Genomic DNA, 21,247 nt, shown 5'->3' on the forward strand with positions numbered 1-21,247 from the left:
GTCGTGAGCTGCTCGTAAACCGCTCGGCTCTATTCCTAATTCCTCTCACACGATGCAAGCTGCGACCACACGAGCACCCACAGATTCCACGTGATCTCTCCCGACTGGAAAAAATAGGTCGGGAGCTCACACGACAGCCGAAATTTGCACCATGTACACCCGCCTTGACCTTTTCTGTGTAAAGTTATATCCAATTTTACAACTTCGTTGCCAAGATGCTGTAAACCCTAAAACGACCGAAAGAATTATGATTTATTCAACTTTACAGCTCAAATAATACATGAGTTTTAACAGAAGAAATAATATAAGTGCTTTTATAAAATTATACGCTTCACATTTCTGCCTTTAATCCCTCCAAAAATGGTCCCCATTCACTTCCATTGTAAGGGCCTCACTCTAACCTTGATTTTTGCCTTTTAAAAGAAAAGGAGGGACGAGTCGAGACAGATTTTTGTGGTAATCAGCATTAAGCCACAAAAAATCACGATTGAGCTTAACTTGTAATTACCACAGAATTTTCCTTTAATACTAAATGGACACATAATTTTTGCTATGATATAGGGTGCTTTCACACTTGGTTCAATTTAGTCCAAATCTGAGTTTGTTTCCTCCCACCTCCAACTGCCTTGCTGGTCTCTGTTCACATCATAATATTTGGGTCCAATTGTTATGAACTTCTTATAATTTACCCTACAAACTTTTTTTTACTTTTTTTCTTAAGGATATTTTCGGCCCCAGGATTGAATACTGATGTGCTGGTGTCTCCAACCAGGCTTTTTAATTAGCTTAACCAGCAAGAAATCCTTGATCAAACAGATTCACTAAAAAGACCATGCTAGTTCATCCTCTTCACCAGCTAAACAGTGCTGGTGACAAACATGCCTGTGAAGGACCACCACCTAGACCTGCTCCAAACCAGAAGCAACCAGCATAAACCAGCATGGAAATTCATGCTGGTCTAAGCTGATCTCTTCAGCATGGACAGGATAGTAAAGAAATCTAGATCCCAACATTCCTCTAACAGATTATTTAATATGAATATAATCCAAAAAAATCCATGTGACAAGGAGGAGGCTGGAGGAACCGCTGCCGTCCGCCGAGAAGGGGAGGAGAGGTTCCATCCGCTAGGGGTCGGAAGGCTCGCTGCCATCCGCCGGGGGAGGAGCGCTCTGTCATCCTCCAAAGGGCAGAGGAAGCACCAGTTAGAGAGAGAGAGATACACGTGGCCGCGTTGTGTGTGTCTGTGTGTCTTTATGTTTTATGTTGTTTTAAGTTCATTTATATCATTATACTTTACATTGACTGTTCAGCCGGTTCCCGCCTCCTCCTTGCACATTCCTTACCCTGCTACAATCCAAAATATAATAAAAAAAATCCATTAGGTACAACAGCTAACAGTACTATAGTAAAAATCATGGTACATTGTCGTGAAGGAAAGCAGTCAGTAAATTTGTTCTCAAAGTCTGACCAAAACAGAGTTGTCCATCAAAGCTAGTCTGACGCTCAGTAAATTACTCCTGCCTCTGGGTCCAAACCATTCCAAACATTTGTCAGACAGTTGAAAGTTAAAGGCACTTTATCTGTGATCAAAGAGTGGAACAAAAGTATGAGAAGAAACACACCATAGACAATCACAGTAGCTGAAGAGCTCTTGCGACGGGCCACAATGTTCTTGGCCACGCAGGTGTAGTTGCCGGTGTCGGCCAGGCGGGCTTGTTTGATGATGAGATTATGGTCCACAGTGATGAAGAAATTGGGGTCAGTCTCGGGGTCGATCAGCTCCTCATTTCTCTGCCACTCCACCTAGAGATGTACACAGGGTAAATCATTTCACAGCTTCAATCTGGCTCAAACGAATGGAAAACACTCAGTATGCCCCCGGCTCCAGCAGCAGTTCTGGGCTGTTCCCAAGACCACTTCCTGGGTAGAAGATATTAAGGTTTAGCAGGCATTTTATGGTGCCATCAGGGAGTGGAGAAGCAGATTAACATTTTCTTTCTGTTTGCTTAAAAAAAAATCTACACTTAAAAAATAAAAATATAAAAAACTTCAGAAATCAGATCAGAAATAGTTACTGAAGGTGGGAATTGTGTCCCAGAGATCTTGCGATACAATATTATCCATGGGTAACAATAGAATACATAAGTGTGATTCTCATGTGTTTGAGATTTACCTTCTATATCTAACTTTATAAGACTTTCACACAACTTGGTGCTTGCGAAATGTAAATGTCATAGTGGTTGCAAATGAAAATGCGCAAAAATCACATCAAGTTCATCTTTCTCTGAAACACTGTGCTATTTCAACATTTACCATCAAGATTTTCATATCTTCACTTTCTGAAGAAATGCACATTTAAATGTTTAATGTACTATTTAATTAACTACCTAATGAAGCACGCAATATAATTATCAAAAGCTGTCGTCGCTATGAAATGCAAAAATATACAAAAAAAATCACACGGTTCACTTATTTGATTGGACAAGTATCACACTCCTTATTTAGTCCTGCTTTAGTCCTTTTGGAAATATTTTCTTTGGTGAAGGAAAAATAAGCAAAATATCTAGGCATATTTTGTCTGAAATGTCAATTACTCCATTTTAAATTTATGTTAATAAGAATGCTGAAGCAAAAAAAAAAAAAAAAGCCATGAAGACATTACGTACAATGCGCCATTGCTTGCTTGTCTGATATTGTTCAATTATATTTATTACATTATTAATACTTGCTTTAACAAAGGAGGATTACAAAACTGCACTGTATATCAGCTTTTTTTTACCCCTCCTCTCAAGTTACCATACAGGTCTTTAGGACAACATTTTTTGCAGTATGCTCATCTTTGATGGCCTGTTTCCAAATTAATACAGTACAAGAATATTAAAAAATACCAGATAGAAAAGAACCAGAATGAAAAGTCAAAAGTCTAGGGAACTTTAAAAGTTGAATATTTAATATGACCATACTTTAAGGAAGCAGCACTGATATGTTGTTGCCACTGCTGTTATTGGTTTGGATTGGAAGTCTGGACAGACATTGAGCATTTGAAAACAGCTGGTCAAAGGCTGGTCCAGTCCTGCACCAGTGCAAAAATACATGTATTATTGATGGGACTCCAAGAGCTGCCAAATCACTCAATGTGCCTCCTCGTCCAAGTCCAGCTGACAGAACAGATGGATTATGGCGGGAAGACGTCACAAGATGCTCCAGATCTCTGGCTCGGTCATGTATTTGTGTGCATACATTAATGAGAGGGATAATTAGCAGAGTTGTTGGGTTTTAACATGTTTACTTGTTCCTCTCACCTCTGCGGGAGGAACACCTTCTGGAGGATGACAGCGGAGATGAACTTCCTGATCCAGCGCTACTTCCTTACCCAGTGGTTCCTCCTCAAAGTTCTTCCTCAGGTCTGAAAAAATAATTAAAATACATTTGTCAAGTCACATCAAGTTCTTTAGTGTCATGCACAGAGAGAAACAGCTTCACTGTACAATGAAATGCAGATAGAAACAGATAGAAAACATTTACAAAATACATGAAAATATATAAGTCAATAACAAGTCAAGCAGCAATGAAGGGGGAGAGAATGGATAAATGTATATATATATATATATATATATATATATATATATATATATAAAATTGGATAAAATTAAACTGGAAATGCACATAGTACGATGTTAAATTTATAATATCCCGACTATATAAAGGAATGTCATAATTGTAACACATTTTAATAAATAAAAAAGCACTATAATGCCAACATACAGTATATATTTAATGTTTATACATACTTATGCTAGTCAATAAATAACATATCATAAGTATATGAAGCACAGACTTTATTCACCCCACCAGACTAAAATGTAAACTTATTATTACAGACAGGATCATCACAGACATTTTGTAATATTGTGACCAAATCAGGCCAGAAAACAAGACAAAACATTTGTAACTTCTGAATGAGAGATGTAGGTAGGCATGTGTACTCGCCAGTCACATATCAGACTCGCCGGCATACGGAGATGAATCGTGAATAAAATATATTTAAATATCCACGAAAGTCAAATGGGGTAATATTTGTGCTGACTTCAGACCTGTATACACTTTTCCTGAGACATGACTTATAATTTTCCTTGATATTTTGACATATAATGTCTTTCTACTATAAAAACATACTCAAAACTTAATCCCTAATGCAATAAAAGCATTTATTGAAACCAAGCTGCAAAAATGCCTCTTTCTCTACATCAACGACTTCCCTATATCACAAGGGGCAGGGCCCTAGGCAAAATCATGAAAATGGGCCCCCTGGTGTGAACATTGTCATAATTTTAAAACATCCATAAAACCACAGCAAACGAGATGATTAGATTCTTTATATAGAAAGCACTAAAAAAAGAAGCACTATACTGTATAGCTATGTAGATGACAAATAAGATGTCCAATAGCTTTTTTTCCCAACATGAAGATGTTAGGTTAAAATGTACATGCATGTATAAGAGAATATGTGTATTTTAGTTGCTGTGACAAGTCACCATTTTAGCGCCTTATTCTGATCGCCTTTCAACTTTTTTCTAGAAGTACAAATAAACCAATGTCTCAATTAATATGAGGTCATGGAAACTGCAAGTATGATAATTACTGGGAAACATTTTACAATAAAGGTTGCATTAGGTATCATTATCAATGTATAATAAAATTTTCCAGCATTTATTAATCTTGGCTTATTAGTCAATTTATAAAATACAATTGCTTATTGTTTGTTCATGTTAGTTCATATTGTATTAACTAATGTTAACTTATACAATGTTTAATGTTAAAAATTGACTAGTATATGTAGAAATTAACATTAACCAAGATTATTAAGTATTGTTAATTGAGAGTTCATGTTAACTAATATAGTGTTAACAAATACAACCGTAAGTGTTACCCATTAAAGTAACACAAAATAAGAAAATGCTGTTTAAAATAGTTTTAGTTGAAATAGTATAGGACACTGCTGACAATGCTTGGAATTCCATTTTAACTACCCACATAACTATGCATAAAAGTTTATTTAGAGTAGGCCAGAATGTGTGCAAAATTGAATAAAAGTTAAAACATCAGTGAAAATCAGGTAACTACAGAATATTATATTGGACCTATAAACACAACACTCAAACTCGAAATATATATTTGTGAACAAATGTAAAGAATAAACACATACCTCTTAGAGAGAAGACATCTTTGCAGATAGGATGATTTGGCTATTTTCTATATGAATTGCTCATATTTTCACTCTATGTGAGTTTTTTTGCGTCTTTATATTGGCAGAGTCTGAATTCCTTCCCCAGCAGATTATTCTTGAGAAAACGTGAAAAGCCCTAATGATTTGACAAGCGCTGATCCTGCTATCCTTTACACAAAATAAGCCTCAAAGACTCAAATAGCCACAAAGCAATATTTTTCATAACTTATTTCCTGTGTTTCTGTCACACTTGCACATTATTCAGCAAGGTGTGAGATCTGTGTCTAATAATACTGTTATAAGAAGCCGCGCGGCAGTTCCCAGCAATGATCTGTGAAATGAATTAATTATGCAGATTAGTGTGTACTGCTTAGCTTTACTTCTTGCCGATTTGAGATACACTGCTGTTATTTTATTTGTTGTAACTTTCAGTTATTTGCCTTTTTGTGATTAATCAGAAATCATTTTATGTCACGTCATGACCCCTTCAATCTAACATTATCCATGTCATATTTAGTAATGTGTGTCTGTGTGAGTAAAGAGATGGATCACAATAGCTGTCTAGTCGTCCAACAACCGACTAGTCAATTAGCAAGGTTGAATATTTTATATTATTCTTATACAGTACATGCCTTGTGTATTTTTAAATGTACACTTTTTTGTGCTTTTATTAGCATGCTACTAAATAGTAAAAATAGCATCTTTAAATTAATTCCCCTTTAAAGCATTTTAGAATACTTTAAAGCACATTCAGATGGATGCCTTTGGTTGTTGCGTCATGTCCTGCACTGATTTTGAGCATCCTGCCACTAGCATTGCATTAAGACCATTAAAAATAATCTAAGTTTTAAAAACACATCTCCAAACCTCTACATTCTGTTCCATTCCATTGCATTTGTCAAGACGTTTTTTAAAAACAATAACACGGTGAACCCAAAACCAGCCTAACTTTACAAAACATCCTTAAGATTTGTCGACTAGTCAGGCAACCCACCCAGTTTTTAACATTCCTATCATAAACAGAGCCAGAATGTATAAATGTATACCAAGAAGGTAAATTGATGATCAATTTTCTAATATTATCCATGTTTGTGTGTGTGTGTGTGTGTGTGTGTGTGTGTGTGTGTGTGTGTGTGTGTGTGTGTGTGTGTGTGGAGTTCCTCAATGTATATCATTGGAGTTGTATGGACTGTTAAGTTTTATAGGAGCATTGAATGGCCTTTCTCTGTTAGAAGGCTTCATTTCACAGACCCGAGTGCTCATTACAGCCTGCTTGGCTGCTTCAGAGAATGGCTCTCAGTTGCCCCCAGGCAAAAGCATCAACATGAAGAAATTGCATTATCTTCTCCCTTTACCCAATACCTCACTAGGGCTATGGTATCCGTGCGACCACCCACTATACCTAAAACCCCCGGGACAAGTGTTGATGCAATTGTATTTGCTTGTCAAAATTGAATTACTCTTGATGGAGGGCTGTGGTTCCCCTTTTGACTACAGATGGTACAATTTCTCAACAATATTTGCATAAATGTTTATTGCTGTTATGACAAGAAAAGCTTGCCTAAAAAATTTTTCTCAGAAAAAAAGATAGGAGTTGATTTGAGACAATTTCATTCTCAATGAAGGCGATTGGCACTGCCAATCATTTTTTTTTCTCAAAACAGATGTCATGCCTGTCTTCACCAATCAAGCATATGCAAACATTAAGAGGTGAAGAGGGTTCTTTGACATTCAATTTAATTAAATAGGATTTAATGGGAATAAGGGAGGCACAAAGGATTAGATGGTGATTGAGTCCTTAGATGAGTTTGCCGTGACTTTAAAGGGAAAACTTGGAGACAGAGAGGTTTGTTAAAGCATTTTGAAAGGTGATGTGGGATTTCAGCCTTGTGTGTCTGTGTCCTAAAAATGGGACATATTTGAGTTTAATGAGATAAATAGGTAAGACATTTTAAAGGAATAATTCATCCAAAAATAACAATTCTGTCATCATTTACTCATTCATGTTGTTCAAACTTTTTTCTCTCTTCCATGGAACATAAAAGGAGCTATTTTGAGAAATGTTCAAGCTGTGGTCCAAGGGAAGATTTTCAGTAAATAATAGGGGTGCACCGATACCATTTTCTCTCTCCCGATCCGACTGCGATACTGGAACTCTCAGTATCGGCCGATACCGATACCAGTGTTGTTGTTTTTTCTTAATCAGTTTAGAATATCTACACCTCACTGTGTGGAACTGAGTGGGGGTAGGTATTTTATAAAAAATAATTTAAAAAAAGATAACGGTACATAAAAAATTAGCAGCCTATTATGAAAAACTTTATTTTTAAATAGTCCATAACCATTTTTGTTGTTGTTGTTGTTGTTGTTGTTGTTGTTCACAGTGGTTTAATATATGTTTCATTCAAAATCTGGTGAATTACGATCTCAATGCTTTTTATAAGTGAATCAAACTATCGAGCATCTATATCTGATATGTAGTTTGTGTGGAGCACTCACATATTGCGTGCTGCTTTGAGAGCTAAAAACAGCAGCGCGTCATCAGCTCGCTCATGCTATGTGTGTGTGTGTGTGACACAACAGAGCACCGCTCATTTACTGAAGTGCGTTGCACATGCAGACTACTGTATACATTTATTTATTAAACGCAGTCTTTTAAAATTCACAAAGCAATTGTATGTCTTCAAGTGACTTTAAATTTAATGCACAAGTAATATGGACTACTTTAATGGTGCTTTTATGGTTCTTTTATGCCATTTTTGGAGCTTGACGGTAACGACCATGACTAACACATGGTATCGGATTTGGATCGGGCTCGTCAAACCAATACCCGATCCAGTTAAAAACATCAGTATCGGAGCCGATACTGATCAAAGTAATGGACTGGTGCCTCCTTAGTAAATAATTACTTACATTTCTTTCTGTTCTGTCTATGGCTTCAGAAGACTTGGAATATTTTGCACCAGTTGTATGGAACAGCTTTACGTTACTTTTATGGTGTTTTCTTTCATTTTTGTAGCTTGACAGCCTTTGGTCAATGTACGCTTTCATTGTATGGGAAAGACCACCTTCTTCAAAACATCTCCTTTTGTGTTTCACAGAAATAAGTTAGTCATACAGATTTGGACCAACATGAGAATGAGTAAATGATAACAGAATTTAATTTTTTTGGGGAACTATTCCTTTAAAATTCCAGTGAAATCTAAGTAAAGGCTAATTTCTGTTAAGGATACATTGTATTCATTCAGAATATTTATAAGCACTACACAGAGATAAATCACAATTTGAATTTGATCGCAAGATGCTTTAATCATTGTTTAGACACAAATATCACTGTATCCTCTTCCCTTAGACATCACTTAAAAGTAAGAGCTCATATTTGTTCAGTGTGTGGCAGAGTGGTTTCCTGGTGTTTAATCGCCTTATCACACAGAGATATCAAAACCACAGCCTCTTGAGGCAATTACTCAGAGTTACATTGCAGATTAGCAGAATTTTCTTGCCACTGGCTCTTCCTGATCAAACTTACCAATCAAACATTAAATAAGTCATATAAAACCAACTGAATCAATGAGCCTCAGGGAGCAAAGAACGTAAGTGTTTAGATTGATTGGCTAATGTAATTTTGAAAAAAACTTTTAATAGAAAGCATATCACTATGAAAACACTCCATTGAGGACTGGGCAAGGACATTAAAGAAAACTCTAAAGACATTAGAGACAAATTAATTTAATTAGAGATGCTATTTATGTAACAAGTAACATACACTAGTGGCCCCAAAAGGTCATTAGAACCTTAAGCCACACTTACAAATGTACAGGTGCATCTCAATAAATTAGAATGTCGTGGAAAAGTTAATTTATTTCAGTAATTCAACTCAAATTGTGAAACTTGTGTATTAAATAAATTCAGTGCACACAGACTGAAGCAGTTTAAGTCTTTGGTTCTTTTAATTGTGATGATTTTGGCTCACATTTAACAAAAACCCACCAATTCACTATCTCAAAAAATTAGAATACATCATAAGACCAATAAAAAAAACATTTTTAGTGAATTGTTGGCCTTCTGGAAAGTATGTTAATTTACTGTATATGTACTCAATACTTGGTAGGGGCTCCTTTTTGCTTTAATTACTGCCTCAATTTGGCGTGGCATGGAGGTGATCAGTTTGTGGCACTGCTGAGGTGGTATGGAAGCCCAGGTTTCTTTGACAGTGGCCTTCAGCTCATCTGCATTTTTTGGTCTCTTGTTTCTCATTTTCCTCTTGACAATACCCCATAGATTCTCTATGGGGTTCAGGTCTGGTGAGTTTGCTGGCCAGTCAAGCACACCAACACCATGGTCATTTAACCAACTTTTGGTGCTTTTGGCAGTGTGGGCAGGTGCCAAATCCTGCTGGAAAATGAAATCAGCATCTTGAAAAAGCTGGTCAGCAGAAGGAAGCATGAAGTGCTCCAAAATTTCTTGGTAAACGGGTGCAGTGACTTTGGTTTTCAAAAAACACAATGGACCAACACCAGCAGATGACATTGCACCCCAAATCATCACAGACTGTGGAAACTTAACACTGGACTTCAAGCAACTTGTGCTATGAGCTTCTCCACCCTTCCTCCAGACTCTAGGACCTTGGTTTCCAAATGAAATACAAAACTTGCTCTCATATGAAAAGAGGACTTTGGAACACTGGGCAACAGTCCAGTTCTTCTCCTTAGCCCAGGTAAGACGGCTCTGATGTTGTCTGTGGTTCAGGAGTGGCTTAACAAGAGGAATACGACAACTGTAGCCAAATTCCTTGACATGTCTGTGTGTGGTGGCTCTTGATGCCTTGACCCCAGCCTCAGTCCATTCCTTGTGAAGTTCACCCAAATTCTTGAATCGATTTTGCTTGACAATCATAAGGCTGCGGTTCTCTCGGTTGGTTGTGCATCTTTTTCTTCCACACTTTTTCCTTCCACTCAACTTTCTGTTAACATGCTTGGATACAGCACTCTGTGAACAGCCAGCTTCTTTGGCAATGAATGTTTGTGGCTTACCCTCCTTGTGAAGGGTGTCAATGATTGTCTTCTGGACAACTGTCAGATCAGCAGTCTTCCCCATGATTGTGTAGCCTAGTGAACCAAACTGAGAGACCATTTTGAAGGCTCAGGAAACCTTTGCAGGTGTTTTGAGTTGATTAGCTGATTGGCATGTCACCATATTCTAATTTTTTGAGATAGTGAATTGGTGGGTTTTTGTTAAATGTGAGCCAAAATCATCACAATTAAAAGAACAAAAGACTTAAACTACTTCAGTCTGTGTGCATTGAATTTATTTAATACACGAGTTTCACAATTTGAGTTGAATAACTGAAATAAATTAACTTTTCCATGACATTCTAATTTATTGAGATGCACCTCTATATTTCATTGCATTTGATATCAAAGCAAGTGGCTTTTATTTTACAGAAAGATGTCACAAGCAAAATGTAAGAAAATCATTTCACAAATAGGTTCAAATGATAAAACTATATAGCTAATAGTTAATGTCCATAGTTAATGTGATGAACTACACCAGTGGTTACTCTCTTAGCATATCTGTGTGAACTTGAGAGAGAACAGACTTTATACATCCAGTAAAAATCACCTTGAGACCAGTTGGTTAAATGTAATTGCAAAAATGACTGGAAAAGTGATGTTAGTTCTGAAAAAAGCTCTAGCATTATTTGTTTGCAGATTGTTATTGAATGCTATTACATTATTATTGTGCAAATGCCTTTCAGGGCCATTAAATACATTCTGCTAGACATGTATCACTTTATCACAGATTCTGCAGATTAGCAAAGCTGAACTCACAGGCGATGCGCACATATGCCTTTTGGCTCTTCTGGGTTCCTGTAGTGCTCCAGGCCACACACTGACACCAGTAATCCTCCAGGCCGAAGATCTTCTCTACCTGCTGTCTTGAGATGTCAATCTTCACCTGCATCACCGGAAGCCCTGAGAGCAAACCAGATACAGCAAACATTCAGCTCACCAATCCAAATATATCGCCATTGAAAGAGACAAAGAGAGGCGATCTGAGACTTTCACTCTTTCAGCTGAGGCGGACGCTAGACCCTTGCAAAAATGGTTTATTTCCTGCAAACTTGCGGTTAACATATGGCAAATATAGAGCTTTTCACACTGTGCTTAACCCTGGGTTATTATCTTTTTAAATCCCGGGTTAAGGCCACTTTTAACTCTGGGTCATACAACGTTTCACACTTGTAACTCTGAAACAGGGTTAGCACTGCTTTTGAGGGGTTAACGTCGAATTGCAGTGATAAAGGTTTACATTGTGAAATGTTACAGTTTTAGAAAGTTACAGCGAGTTGTTTGGCAATAGAAAACCAATCATAAAACTGCCTTAGTGCTTACCTCATTAAATATTCATGCACTTTGTACAGTCCCATAAACTTTCACGCACTGTGTAGTTTCACCGTCTGAGGGGAAACCATTAGAAATTTGGAACAATGATAACCAATGTAATAACTGACGTGATGAAGAAACAGTATTACTATTGCATGTGTTTTTGTAGTATGCTTCAGGAGACGTAAGTAAGCCAGAGCAGATTTGCGTCACCACATTTTCACAGATAAGAGATTTAATTGATAAGCAGTTATTAACACAAGTTGCATGCCCATCACAAGCTGTATTTCTCCAATCAATGTAATTGACCTCATAAATATGCAAATAAGTATGTAAACCCACTTTATAAATTTAAGGTGTGAAACCTCAAAACTTACCCAGGACTAATTACAAATCCAGGGTACAGTATGAACAGTGTGAAACATGAAACAAGATAACCCAGGATTATGTTTATCCAGGGAAATAATGACTCTAGGATAACAATTTCAAGTGTAAAAAGCCCTTATGCTGCCATGATTGCCAGACATTAGCAGCTCTTCATTAGTAGTGGTGAACCTGCAGCAAACCTTTGGCAACAATGGACAGATTGCCACTACTAGCAAACTTTTTTCCGCTACTGGGGCACAGATCAGTGGTGAATCTTTGCCACTACTGGTGAACAGTTCAACCGCAAATCTTTGCCACTACTGGCACACAGTTCAATGGCAAATCTTTGTCATTACTACTGCACAGTTCAGTGGTAAATCTTTGTCATTAACGGCAAACAGTTCAATGGTGAATCTTTGCCACAACTGGCAAGTGGTTCAATGACGAATCTTTGCCACAACTGGCAAACAGTTATAAGGTAAATCTTTAAAACTACTGGCAAAGATTTCAATGGCGAATTTTAGCCTCTACTGGCAAACAGTTAAATGGCAAATCTTTGCCACTACTCGCAAACAGCTCAATTGCAAACATTTGTCACTACTGGTGCACAATTCAATATCAAATATTTGCCACTTCTGGAAAACAGTTAAATGGCAAATCTTTGCTACTACTGGTGAACAGTTCAATAGCAAATATTTCCTTCTAATGGTGAATAGTTAAATGGCGAATCTTTGGCACTACTGACAGACAGGTAAACGGCAAATATTTCCTACTACTGGCAAAGAGTTCAATGGTGAATCTTTGCCACTACTCGCAAACAGTTCAGTGGCAAATATTTGCTACTACTGGCAAACAGTTCGATGGCAAATCTTTGCCACTATTTACAAACAGTTCAGTGGCAAATCTTTGCCACTACAGGCAAATAATTAAATGGAAAATATTTGCCACAACTGGCACAAATTTCAATGGCAAATCTTTGTCATTAATGCCACACAGTTCAATGGTGAATCTTAGTCATTACTGCCACACAGTTCAACGGCAAACCTTTGCCACTACTTGCACACAATTCAGTGGCAAATCTTTGTCATTACTGCTGCACAGTTCAGTGGTCAATCTTTGTCATTACTGCCGCACAGTTCAAAGGCAAATTTTGGCCACTACTGGCAAACAATTCAATGGTAAATATTTGCCACTATTGGCAGACAGGAAAATGCAGATCTTTGAATCTACTGGCGAATAATTAAATGGCAAATTTTTGCCACTACTGGCAAACAGTTCAATGGCAAATCTTTGCCACTACTCGCAAACAGCTCAACTGCAAATCTTTGCCACTACTAGTGCACAATTCAATAGCAAATCTTTCCTACTTATGGTGAATAGTTCAATGGTGAACCTTTTGGCACTACTCGCAAACAGTTCAGTGGCAAATCTTTGCTACTACTGGCAAACAGGTAAATGGCAAATCTTTCCAACTACTGGTGAATAGTTCAATGGCGAATCTTTGCCACTACTCGCAAACAGTTCAGTGGCAAATCTTTGCCACTTTTGGTGAACAGTTCAATGGCAAATCTTTCCTACTACTGGAGAAGAGTTCAAAGGTGAAACTTTGCCACTACTCGCAAACAGTTCAATGGCAAATCTTTGCCACTACTGGTGCACAATTCAATGAATGGTTCAATGGCAAATCTTTACCACAACTGGCAAACAGCTATGGCAAACCTGTGGCAACAACAGGCAATCCATCACAGCTGACAAACTTTGCAAGGTAGTGGCAAACTGTCCATTGTTGCCAAAAGTTTACTGCACTACCAAGCTGCAAACTTTTTGTAATAAAAAAAAATATATATATGTTTGCAAATTTGCCACAAATTAACCACATGTTTGCTGCAAAAAAGTTTATGCAAAGAGACTGTTGCTTGGTTAATTCATGGAGTACTGAAAGATGATTGGATGATGTCACAATTATTGTTTCCTAAATGCAGGAAATGTACGGCATGTGAAACCACATTAAGCTGCCTTGAAATAGAAAATCCTCAACAATAATATGCTGTCTGAGATGAATTAATAAGTAAACAGATATAAATATTTATGTGAGCTTCCAGTGGGAGATATTTTTCTAGTTACTCAATATGTGTGTTTCCGTTCAGAAATGAGCTGTTCGGATTATCCCACAGCTCTGAGGGTCTCTTCTGAAAATAAAAATGGAAAGAGGACAAGAAAAAAAAAGAGTATGAAGTGATAATTTGTCCGCCGTAGCCAGCTGAATAAAACTGGTGTGAAGTCATGCAAAAAAATGATTCATTTTCAGCTGACAATTATGAATGAACATCATTCATAGTTAACCAACACCAACAATAAAAAATGTGTAATGCATAAGAAAGCTCTTTGAGGATGGAGGAAGGGGTTAGTCAAAGATCCTAATTTCTTTTTGTTATCTCTGGAACATCTCCTCAACCCTAAGCCTCTCTGATATTGTCCTCCATGTCCATGGCTATCGGTCATCACACAACACAAAAGCGTGACCTTGAAGATGTCCAAGTCCCTCTCAACATCTCCACATTCCCCTTAATTTCTAATTTCTCTGTTCATCTCTTTCTCTCCTCCTCTTACTTTCTCTTGTTTAGTTATCTCTCTTAGAAGCTATAGTAGGGCTGGGTTTTAAAACCTAGTGAGCTGCCTACCAAGACAGCATGTTTTGGGTATCAAAGGCTCCTTTAAATGTTCAAAAAAAATTTTGGCCATCATTTGAATGTTTGAATAGACTTTTGTCCATCATATGCAAATCCAAATATTCAAATTGATTTTTTGATACAATATTTTTTTTTTCTTTTGCAATCATTTAAACATTCAAATTTATTTTTGACATCATTGGAAAGTTCAAACCGATTTTAAACATCATAGGCGTATTCGATCATTCAAATATATTTTTGGTATGCACTGTGATACCACCATGGCCAGTCAACCATTTAGTGCAAACATGTCATAATAAGCATAAACAACTCAAATAACCTCATTCTGCAATCAGCTGTGGTGTGTTCAGATGTCCCAGCGATCTGAAAGACACCAACTCTTCAAATCCATCTGGTCATTTGGGTTCTTGTTCCAACCTGTATGTCACAAATCAATGTACCTCACATACATCAGTACTTGGCAGAGAGTTTCTGCGAGGAGCGAAATAGGGCAGCACAGACAGCCAGTGTCTCACTATCTTGGCACACATTAGAAGCACATGCAATAAATGTTAGATTTAAACCGCCCTCCAGTGCTACCCATGGCATCAACATCAAAATGGACCTCTCACACAATCTCTCTCCTCTAACACAAAGTCTGAACTTTAATCCTCGCTGACGGCTAAAAACACTTTTGCAACGGGTCAAAAATATGAGTTTCAATGCACAAAATCTCTGTAATCCAGAAAAAATAAGTACATTCAAAATTGCATTTAAAGTCCCAATGAACTAGCTTGACAAGCACATTTTTCTTTCCTGTGTTAAAATATTTCCTTATTTCCTTATATATGGAGGTTAGGGCATGACATATCGAAGGGCTCCTCCCCTTATTTTAAGTAGGCAATGACCTTTAATTTACATCAAAGCTATGCCATGATTCGCTACTTGCTATTGTTATTCAGAGGTAGGTTGTATTGGGGGAGGGAAATTCTCAATTCTAGAGAGCATTTGATTTATAAAAAAAAAATTGTAAGTGTAAAATGAGTTGTCAATATTTTTGTATTGAGTTGAGTTTGTTTTCCCAAAGGAGAGAGACTGTACATTTTAAATGAATTTATATACTGTGCATATTAGGGCTGTCGATTTAACACGTTTATTCAGTGCGATTAATTATATAAAAAAATAACGCATTAAAAAAAATTAACTCCAATAATCATGTCCCTGGAATGTAAGGAGGAATATTCCTTCCATATGAGCAATTCAAGTATGGAGTACCACCTGTTTTCTCCAGGGTGCAGTAAGCGAAACTCACTGTATAGGCAAAGCGCAGCTCATAGAGACAGAGAACAAAGCACACTTACTGAGAGCAGACAATACAAGATGAGAACACGTTCTTGCGTACAAACACAACTTAATGAAGCACAAATCCGAAGGCAGGGATCTCAAGACGTGTTAAGTTTCAAACTTTGTTTAACTTGACACAGTGAACTAAAAATGGAATGTTTATGACGCAACACAACCGAGACACTCAAAAGCATCCATCTGACGCAGGTGTACATTGATGCGTCCTTAGACAAGCCCTTATGAGAAATCTCGGACAGAATTCAATGCAAAATAGATTACTGTGAACTGTAGGCCAATGATAGGCTATTTTTTTATTTTATTTATAATTATTTAAATATTACTATCTATAATTATTTAATCATTATATATTGAATTATTGTTATTTGAGGGGCTTTTCTCAGCAAATATGTATGTATGTGATATATATATATATATATATATGTATATATATATATATATATATATATATATATATATATATATATATATACATATATATATCAGGGGTGTGCAGCGAAGCCATTATCTGTATTTGTATCTGTATCTGTTCATATGACAAAATTATCTGTATCTGTCTCGGATAGGAACGGGTGCGTGCGGTGGTTAAACCGGAAGTGCATCAAAACTAAATTAAATGCCCATTTTTAAATGTTACTCTTACATATATATATTAATAAAATATGCCTTGTATATGCCTTTTCATAATAATAGCCTAATAATAATAATAATTATTATTATTATTATACAACTATTATATATATATATATATATATATATATATATATATATATATATATATATATATATATATATATATATATATATTTTTTTTTTTTTTTTTTTTTTTTTTTTTCTTACCAGATGAAGCTGAATTTGTAGACTACATTAACTGTGGAATATGTTGTTAACTGTGGTTTCTCCTGGTATTTCAGATATTAATATCTGCATGAAACAGTATTTTCGTTTGTCTGTGCATTTATAACAACATTATTCTGGAGGCAGGAGGTGTCAAGCAAAATGTGAAATGTCAAGCACACATTTTTCAGTGAATAATAAATACAAATTCAAACATTAAAAGAAATGAAAATAAAATCAATATAGCCTACAAACAGGTAAAAGTCCTGTAAATCTATCAGGAATTTGTTCAATAAGAAACCATTATTTAGTTAAATAATAATAATAATAATAGTTACATTTATATAGTGCCTTAACAGAGGTAGCACAGTTTAAAGAAGAAGGAAAAAAAGGAGCATGTTTCAGTTTCTTCGTTTTACATAAGGAGAAATATTCCTAATAAGGTATTTGGCTTCGGGCATATCCCTAATATATATATCTATATATATATATATATATATATATATATATATATATATATATATATATATATATATATATATATATATATATATATATATATATATATATATATATATATATATATATATATATATATAGATATAGATATATACTGTGCAATAGTTTTAGGCACTTGTGAAAAATGTTGCATAGTGAGGATGTCTTCAAAAATAATGCCATAAATTGTTTTCTTTTATCAGTTAATGTCATACAAAGTCCAGTAAACATAAAAAAATGCTAATTAAATATTTGGAGTGCCCACATTTTCCTTCAAAACAGCACCAATTCTCCTAGGTACACCTGGACATAGTTTTTTCTAGGTTGTTGGCAGATCGATTGTTCCAAGCTTCTTGGAGAACTTGCCACAATTATTTTATCTATTTAGTCTGTCTCAATTACTTCTGTCACTTCAAATAATCCCAGACTGACTCAATGATGTTGAGATCTGGGCTCTGTGGGGGCCATGCCATCTGTTGTAGGACTCCTTGTTCTACCTCTATTCAATACTATTTGTATATCTAAAATGTATATTTCCTACTGATACACTAAAAGCAGAATATATAAAATAACCATTTTAAGACAAATGTTTTTGTGAAAAATATAATGTACCTAAGACTTTTGCACAGTACTGTATATTAGGGGTGTAACGGTACATGTATTCGTCCCGAACCGTCACGGTATTGACATTACGGTTCGGTGCATGCAGTCAGAACATGAATACATCTCAGTCACAGGTGATACACTCCAATCCAGAAGGGGGCGTGCGCGGTAATGCAACACTGTTTGCTAACCGCCACAACAGGAAAAAGAGCAGAAGAAGAAGAGACCATCTATGCACCGACCCAAAACAGGAATGGCTTCTCCTAATGCACAAGTTTTATTTTCATTATTCTATTTATTTTGTACTTTTACAACACAAGAGATGCTTTTCAGTTTTGTAGCGGATTGTGACCAAATACCTTTTGTTTTTTATCAACCCTACAAAAAATATATGGCCTATGCAAGAGTGCATTCTGTTTACTGCTTAGTGCTTAATACACTAAAGGAGGCTGTACTGTACCAACTACCTCAGGGGGGACTAAATGCCACTAGGTGGAACAAACTGTAAATTGCACTACTGTCTGTTCAAAATAAATGAAAAGAAATCCAGCATTTGGGATTTGTTGCTTTTTCCTGTTGTACCAAACTCGTATCGAACCGTGACCCCAAAACCGAGGTACGTACCAAACCGACATGGTCTAAAAGCTATTAATACTCCCATTTTAATTTCATGGGGTCTTTAATTGCATTGCTTAGGGTTCCAAGATTTTTTTTTTTTCATCTAGCTGCTGAAATTTTTTAGGGCACAAAATAACTAGACAAATATATATTAAAATACATTTTAAGACTTTTATAAAATTTTATTTTCCATGACTTTTCCCATGCCTATAAAACAACACTTTAAAATTCCCTGATATTTCCAGTTTTTCCATTACTGTCGGAACTTTGATTGCTCTCATTGCATTTAATTAAAATGGTGTGAAACCAATTTAATATTAGCAGCAATGGTTACGATATAAGACTATTGAGCGGGGTGATTTTCTTTTTGAGAATGTAATTATCGTTTGCATGAAAATTTAAAATACAATTAATAGAAACAGGCATAGTCCTGAAATAGTCAGAGGAACCACTGACTGTTTTATTAATTGTTTTTTGTTTCTTTAAGCTGCAATTACCTGGATTTCTAACCTCACACTCCCTCTGCGTTTCATGACGAACCGCTGAGGCCATCGCATTCAGATCTGTTCACTTCTGTGAATATGCCAAATAGCCCACACTGTTCCCCAGGCATGAAAATTCACTTTTCCTGCATGACAGATTTAGCTGCATGATAGGCCATGATAATACTGTAATGCAGATTTGTATAATTAGTAATTAACCGAGTATGAAGTCTTTGACTTGGAACACCATTAAAATGTTCACCCCTGAGCCCTTGAGTGAGGTCGTTGTGGCAACCCTCCCTTGAGGGGGTCAGACAGTTAAAGCATAATTGACTCTTAGACCGAGTGTCACGTGTGAGCACCAGCTTCCAATACTGTTAAACCCCCACAGACGGAGGAAATTATTTCGATATGTAGACTTGTTTATTAGGCTCTGAAAGACAAAAAGGGCCTGTGGTGATTGAATCAAAATTCTGAGTTACTACTCCATGCTTTAGTCATGTTGTGCATCTCCATACTCAATACATGCAGCATACCTTCAAAATTCATTGTTAAAAATTCATAACCCATCCCCATTTTTTTGTAGTGACATCTAACATATTAGTGTCTTTGCATTGTAATTAAGTTAGATTATTTTAAAATAACATATTTTAAATTATTTGAAGGAATATTCCAGGTTCAATATAAATTAAGCTAAATTGACAGCATTAACTTGTATTGAACCTGCAATATTGGTCATCTTGTGGGGCAGATGGGTCTTGTGTGGGTGACAGTTACAGAATCCAGGGATATATAATATCATCCCATTATGATACTCCACACCTTTTCTCAACGTTTTCTCAGTCTCAGCATTACTTTGGAGTTTTCTACATATTATGGCAGTGGCAAACATCTGTTCTCTGTATCTGCACCAAAAGCTCCCAAAAGGAGCAGCAAATGTTGCTAAAGCGAGACTGTTCTCCTCAACTAGGTGGCAATGAGATGCAATATTCAAGGATGTTATCCATTCAAATGTGTAACACTTCTCTCTCCTGCTACAAAGGACTTTGGTTGTTTCAAATGAAAGAGTTTGTGTGTCTGAAAGAGCCCGCACCAGAAATACAGACAAAGCTTTCAAACCCAGAGTAAACATCGCTGTCCTTATTCTCTTTTGAGTCGATACTGGGGCTTGTCTTTATTTTTTTTCCAATGACTCTTGTTTTTGCTGCCTGTGACCTCAATTCCACAGAGGTCATTTGCTTATCAAAAGTGCAGCCTGAAACTGGCAGGTTGGAGTATGTTTTCATTGTGACCAAGGAAATTCAATTAGGCCACATCTAGACTGCAAGGCACTAAGATTCATCAGTGGTTGCAGGGATTAAGAGGTAACTGACTTATACTGGGAAGATGCACGACTACAGTATCTGTCAAATAGCATCTGCGTGTGCCTTTCACTAAGTACAAGGCTTTTTTCCACCACTGACTCCAATGCGTTGAACCTTACAGATAATTGCTTTCATCACCTGTATAAACACGTCAGTGGCAGTAATGATGTTTATCATCAGTGTTGAATTAGAGAGGTAAACACGCATTTAAAACACATTAGTGTTTTGAACTTCGTTGAATAATGTAATGTTTACCATGTTATTTGTCAAACAAGTCATTTGCTTTCTTTGCATTACACTATTTTCATTACCCGTTATCGGTTCTGGTCGTCTGAGAACTGAAAACAAAGGCCAAAGGCAGAGAGGTAAACAAATGCATAAGGGATCGGAAATATTGGAGCTGTGGCCTAGCAGTAAGCGCTTCAACACATTGAGCTGTGGTGCTCATGTGGGAAATAGGAGTTCAAATCTGACTTGTGACATTTCCTGATCCCGTTGGCTAGCATGGCCCTAGCAACACAGAGGTCATGGGTTCAATTCCCAGGGAACACATGGACATAGAAAATGTATTCCATAAATCAGTGTTAATTTGTGCACAGTTTTTTGTTTTAGTCATAGGGTTCTATTTTCGTGTGCGCAACGTCTTATCCGATTTTCGTGAGAACGCTAATTCTAAGGGCAATTTTCATGCCAGCGCAAAGCGGTGGGTGGGTGGGAGTGTTTGCACTATATGTGCACAATCTGTGGGTGTATTGTATGGTAATGAAGTGGCGCAAAGAGCAATTTGGTATTTTCACGAGAAATAGGTCATTGCATTAAGATGTTTCAAAAGCAC

At 36.5% G+C, this 21,247-nt stretch overlaps 1 protein-coding gene across 1 annotated transcript in view; it reads right to left on the reverse strand.

Annotated features, from left to right (window-relative positions):
• The window catches only part of LOC127413416 (netrin receptor UNC5A-like), a 377,604-nt gene that overhangs the window by 118,448 nt on the left and 237,909 nt on the right, over positions 1-21,247 (reverse strand). The window contains exons 3-5 of the mRNA XM_051650562.1: positions 11,059-11,202; positions 3,303-3,406; positions 1,623-1,803 (exon numbers count right to left, since the gene is read on the reverse strand). Of these exons, the coding sequence (XP_051506522.1) occupies positions 1,623-1,803; positions 3,303-3,406; positions 11,059-11,202 (429 nt within the window). The remainder of the gene's footprint in view (positions 1-1,622; positions 1,804-3,302; positions 3,407-11,058; positions 11,203-21,247) is intronic.

Source organism: Myxocyprinus asiaticus, chromosome 22 (genome assembly GCF_019703515.2).
Source record: "Myxocyprinus asiaticus isolate MX2 ecotype Aquarium Trade chromosome 22, UBuf_Myxa_2, whole genome shotgun sequence".
Taxonomy (NCBI): Eukaryota; Metazoa; Chordata; class Actinopteri; order Cypriniformes; family Catostomidae; genus Myxocyprinus; species Myxocyprinus asiaticus.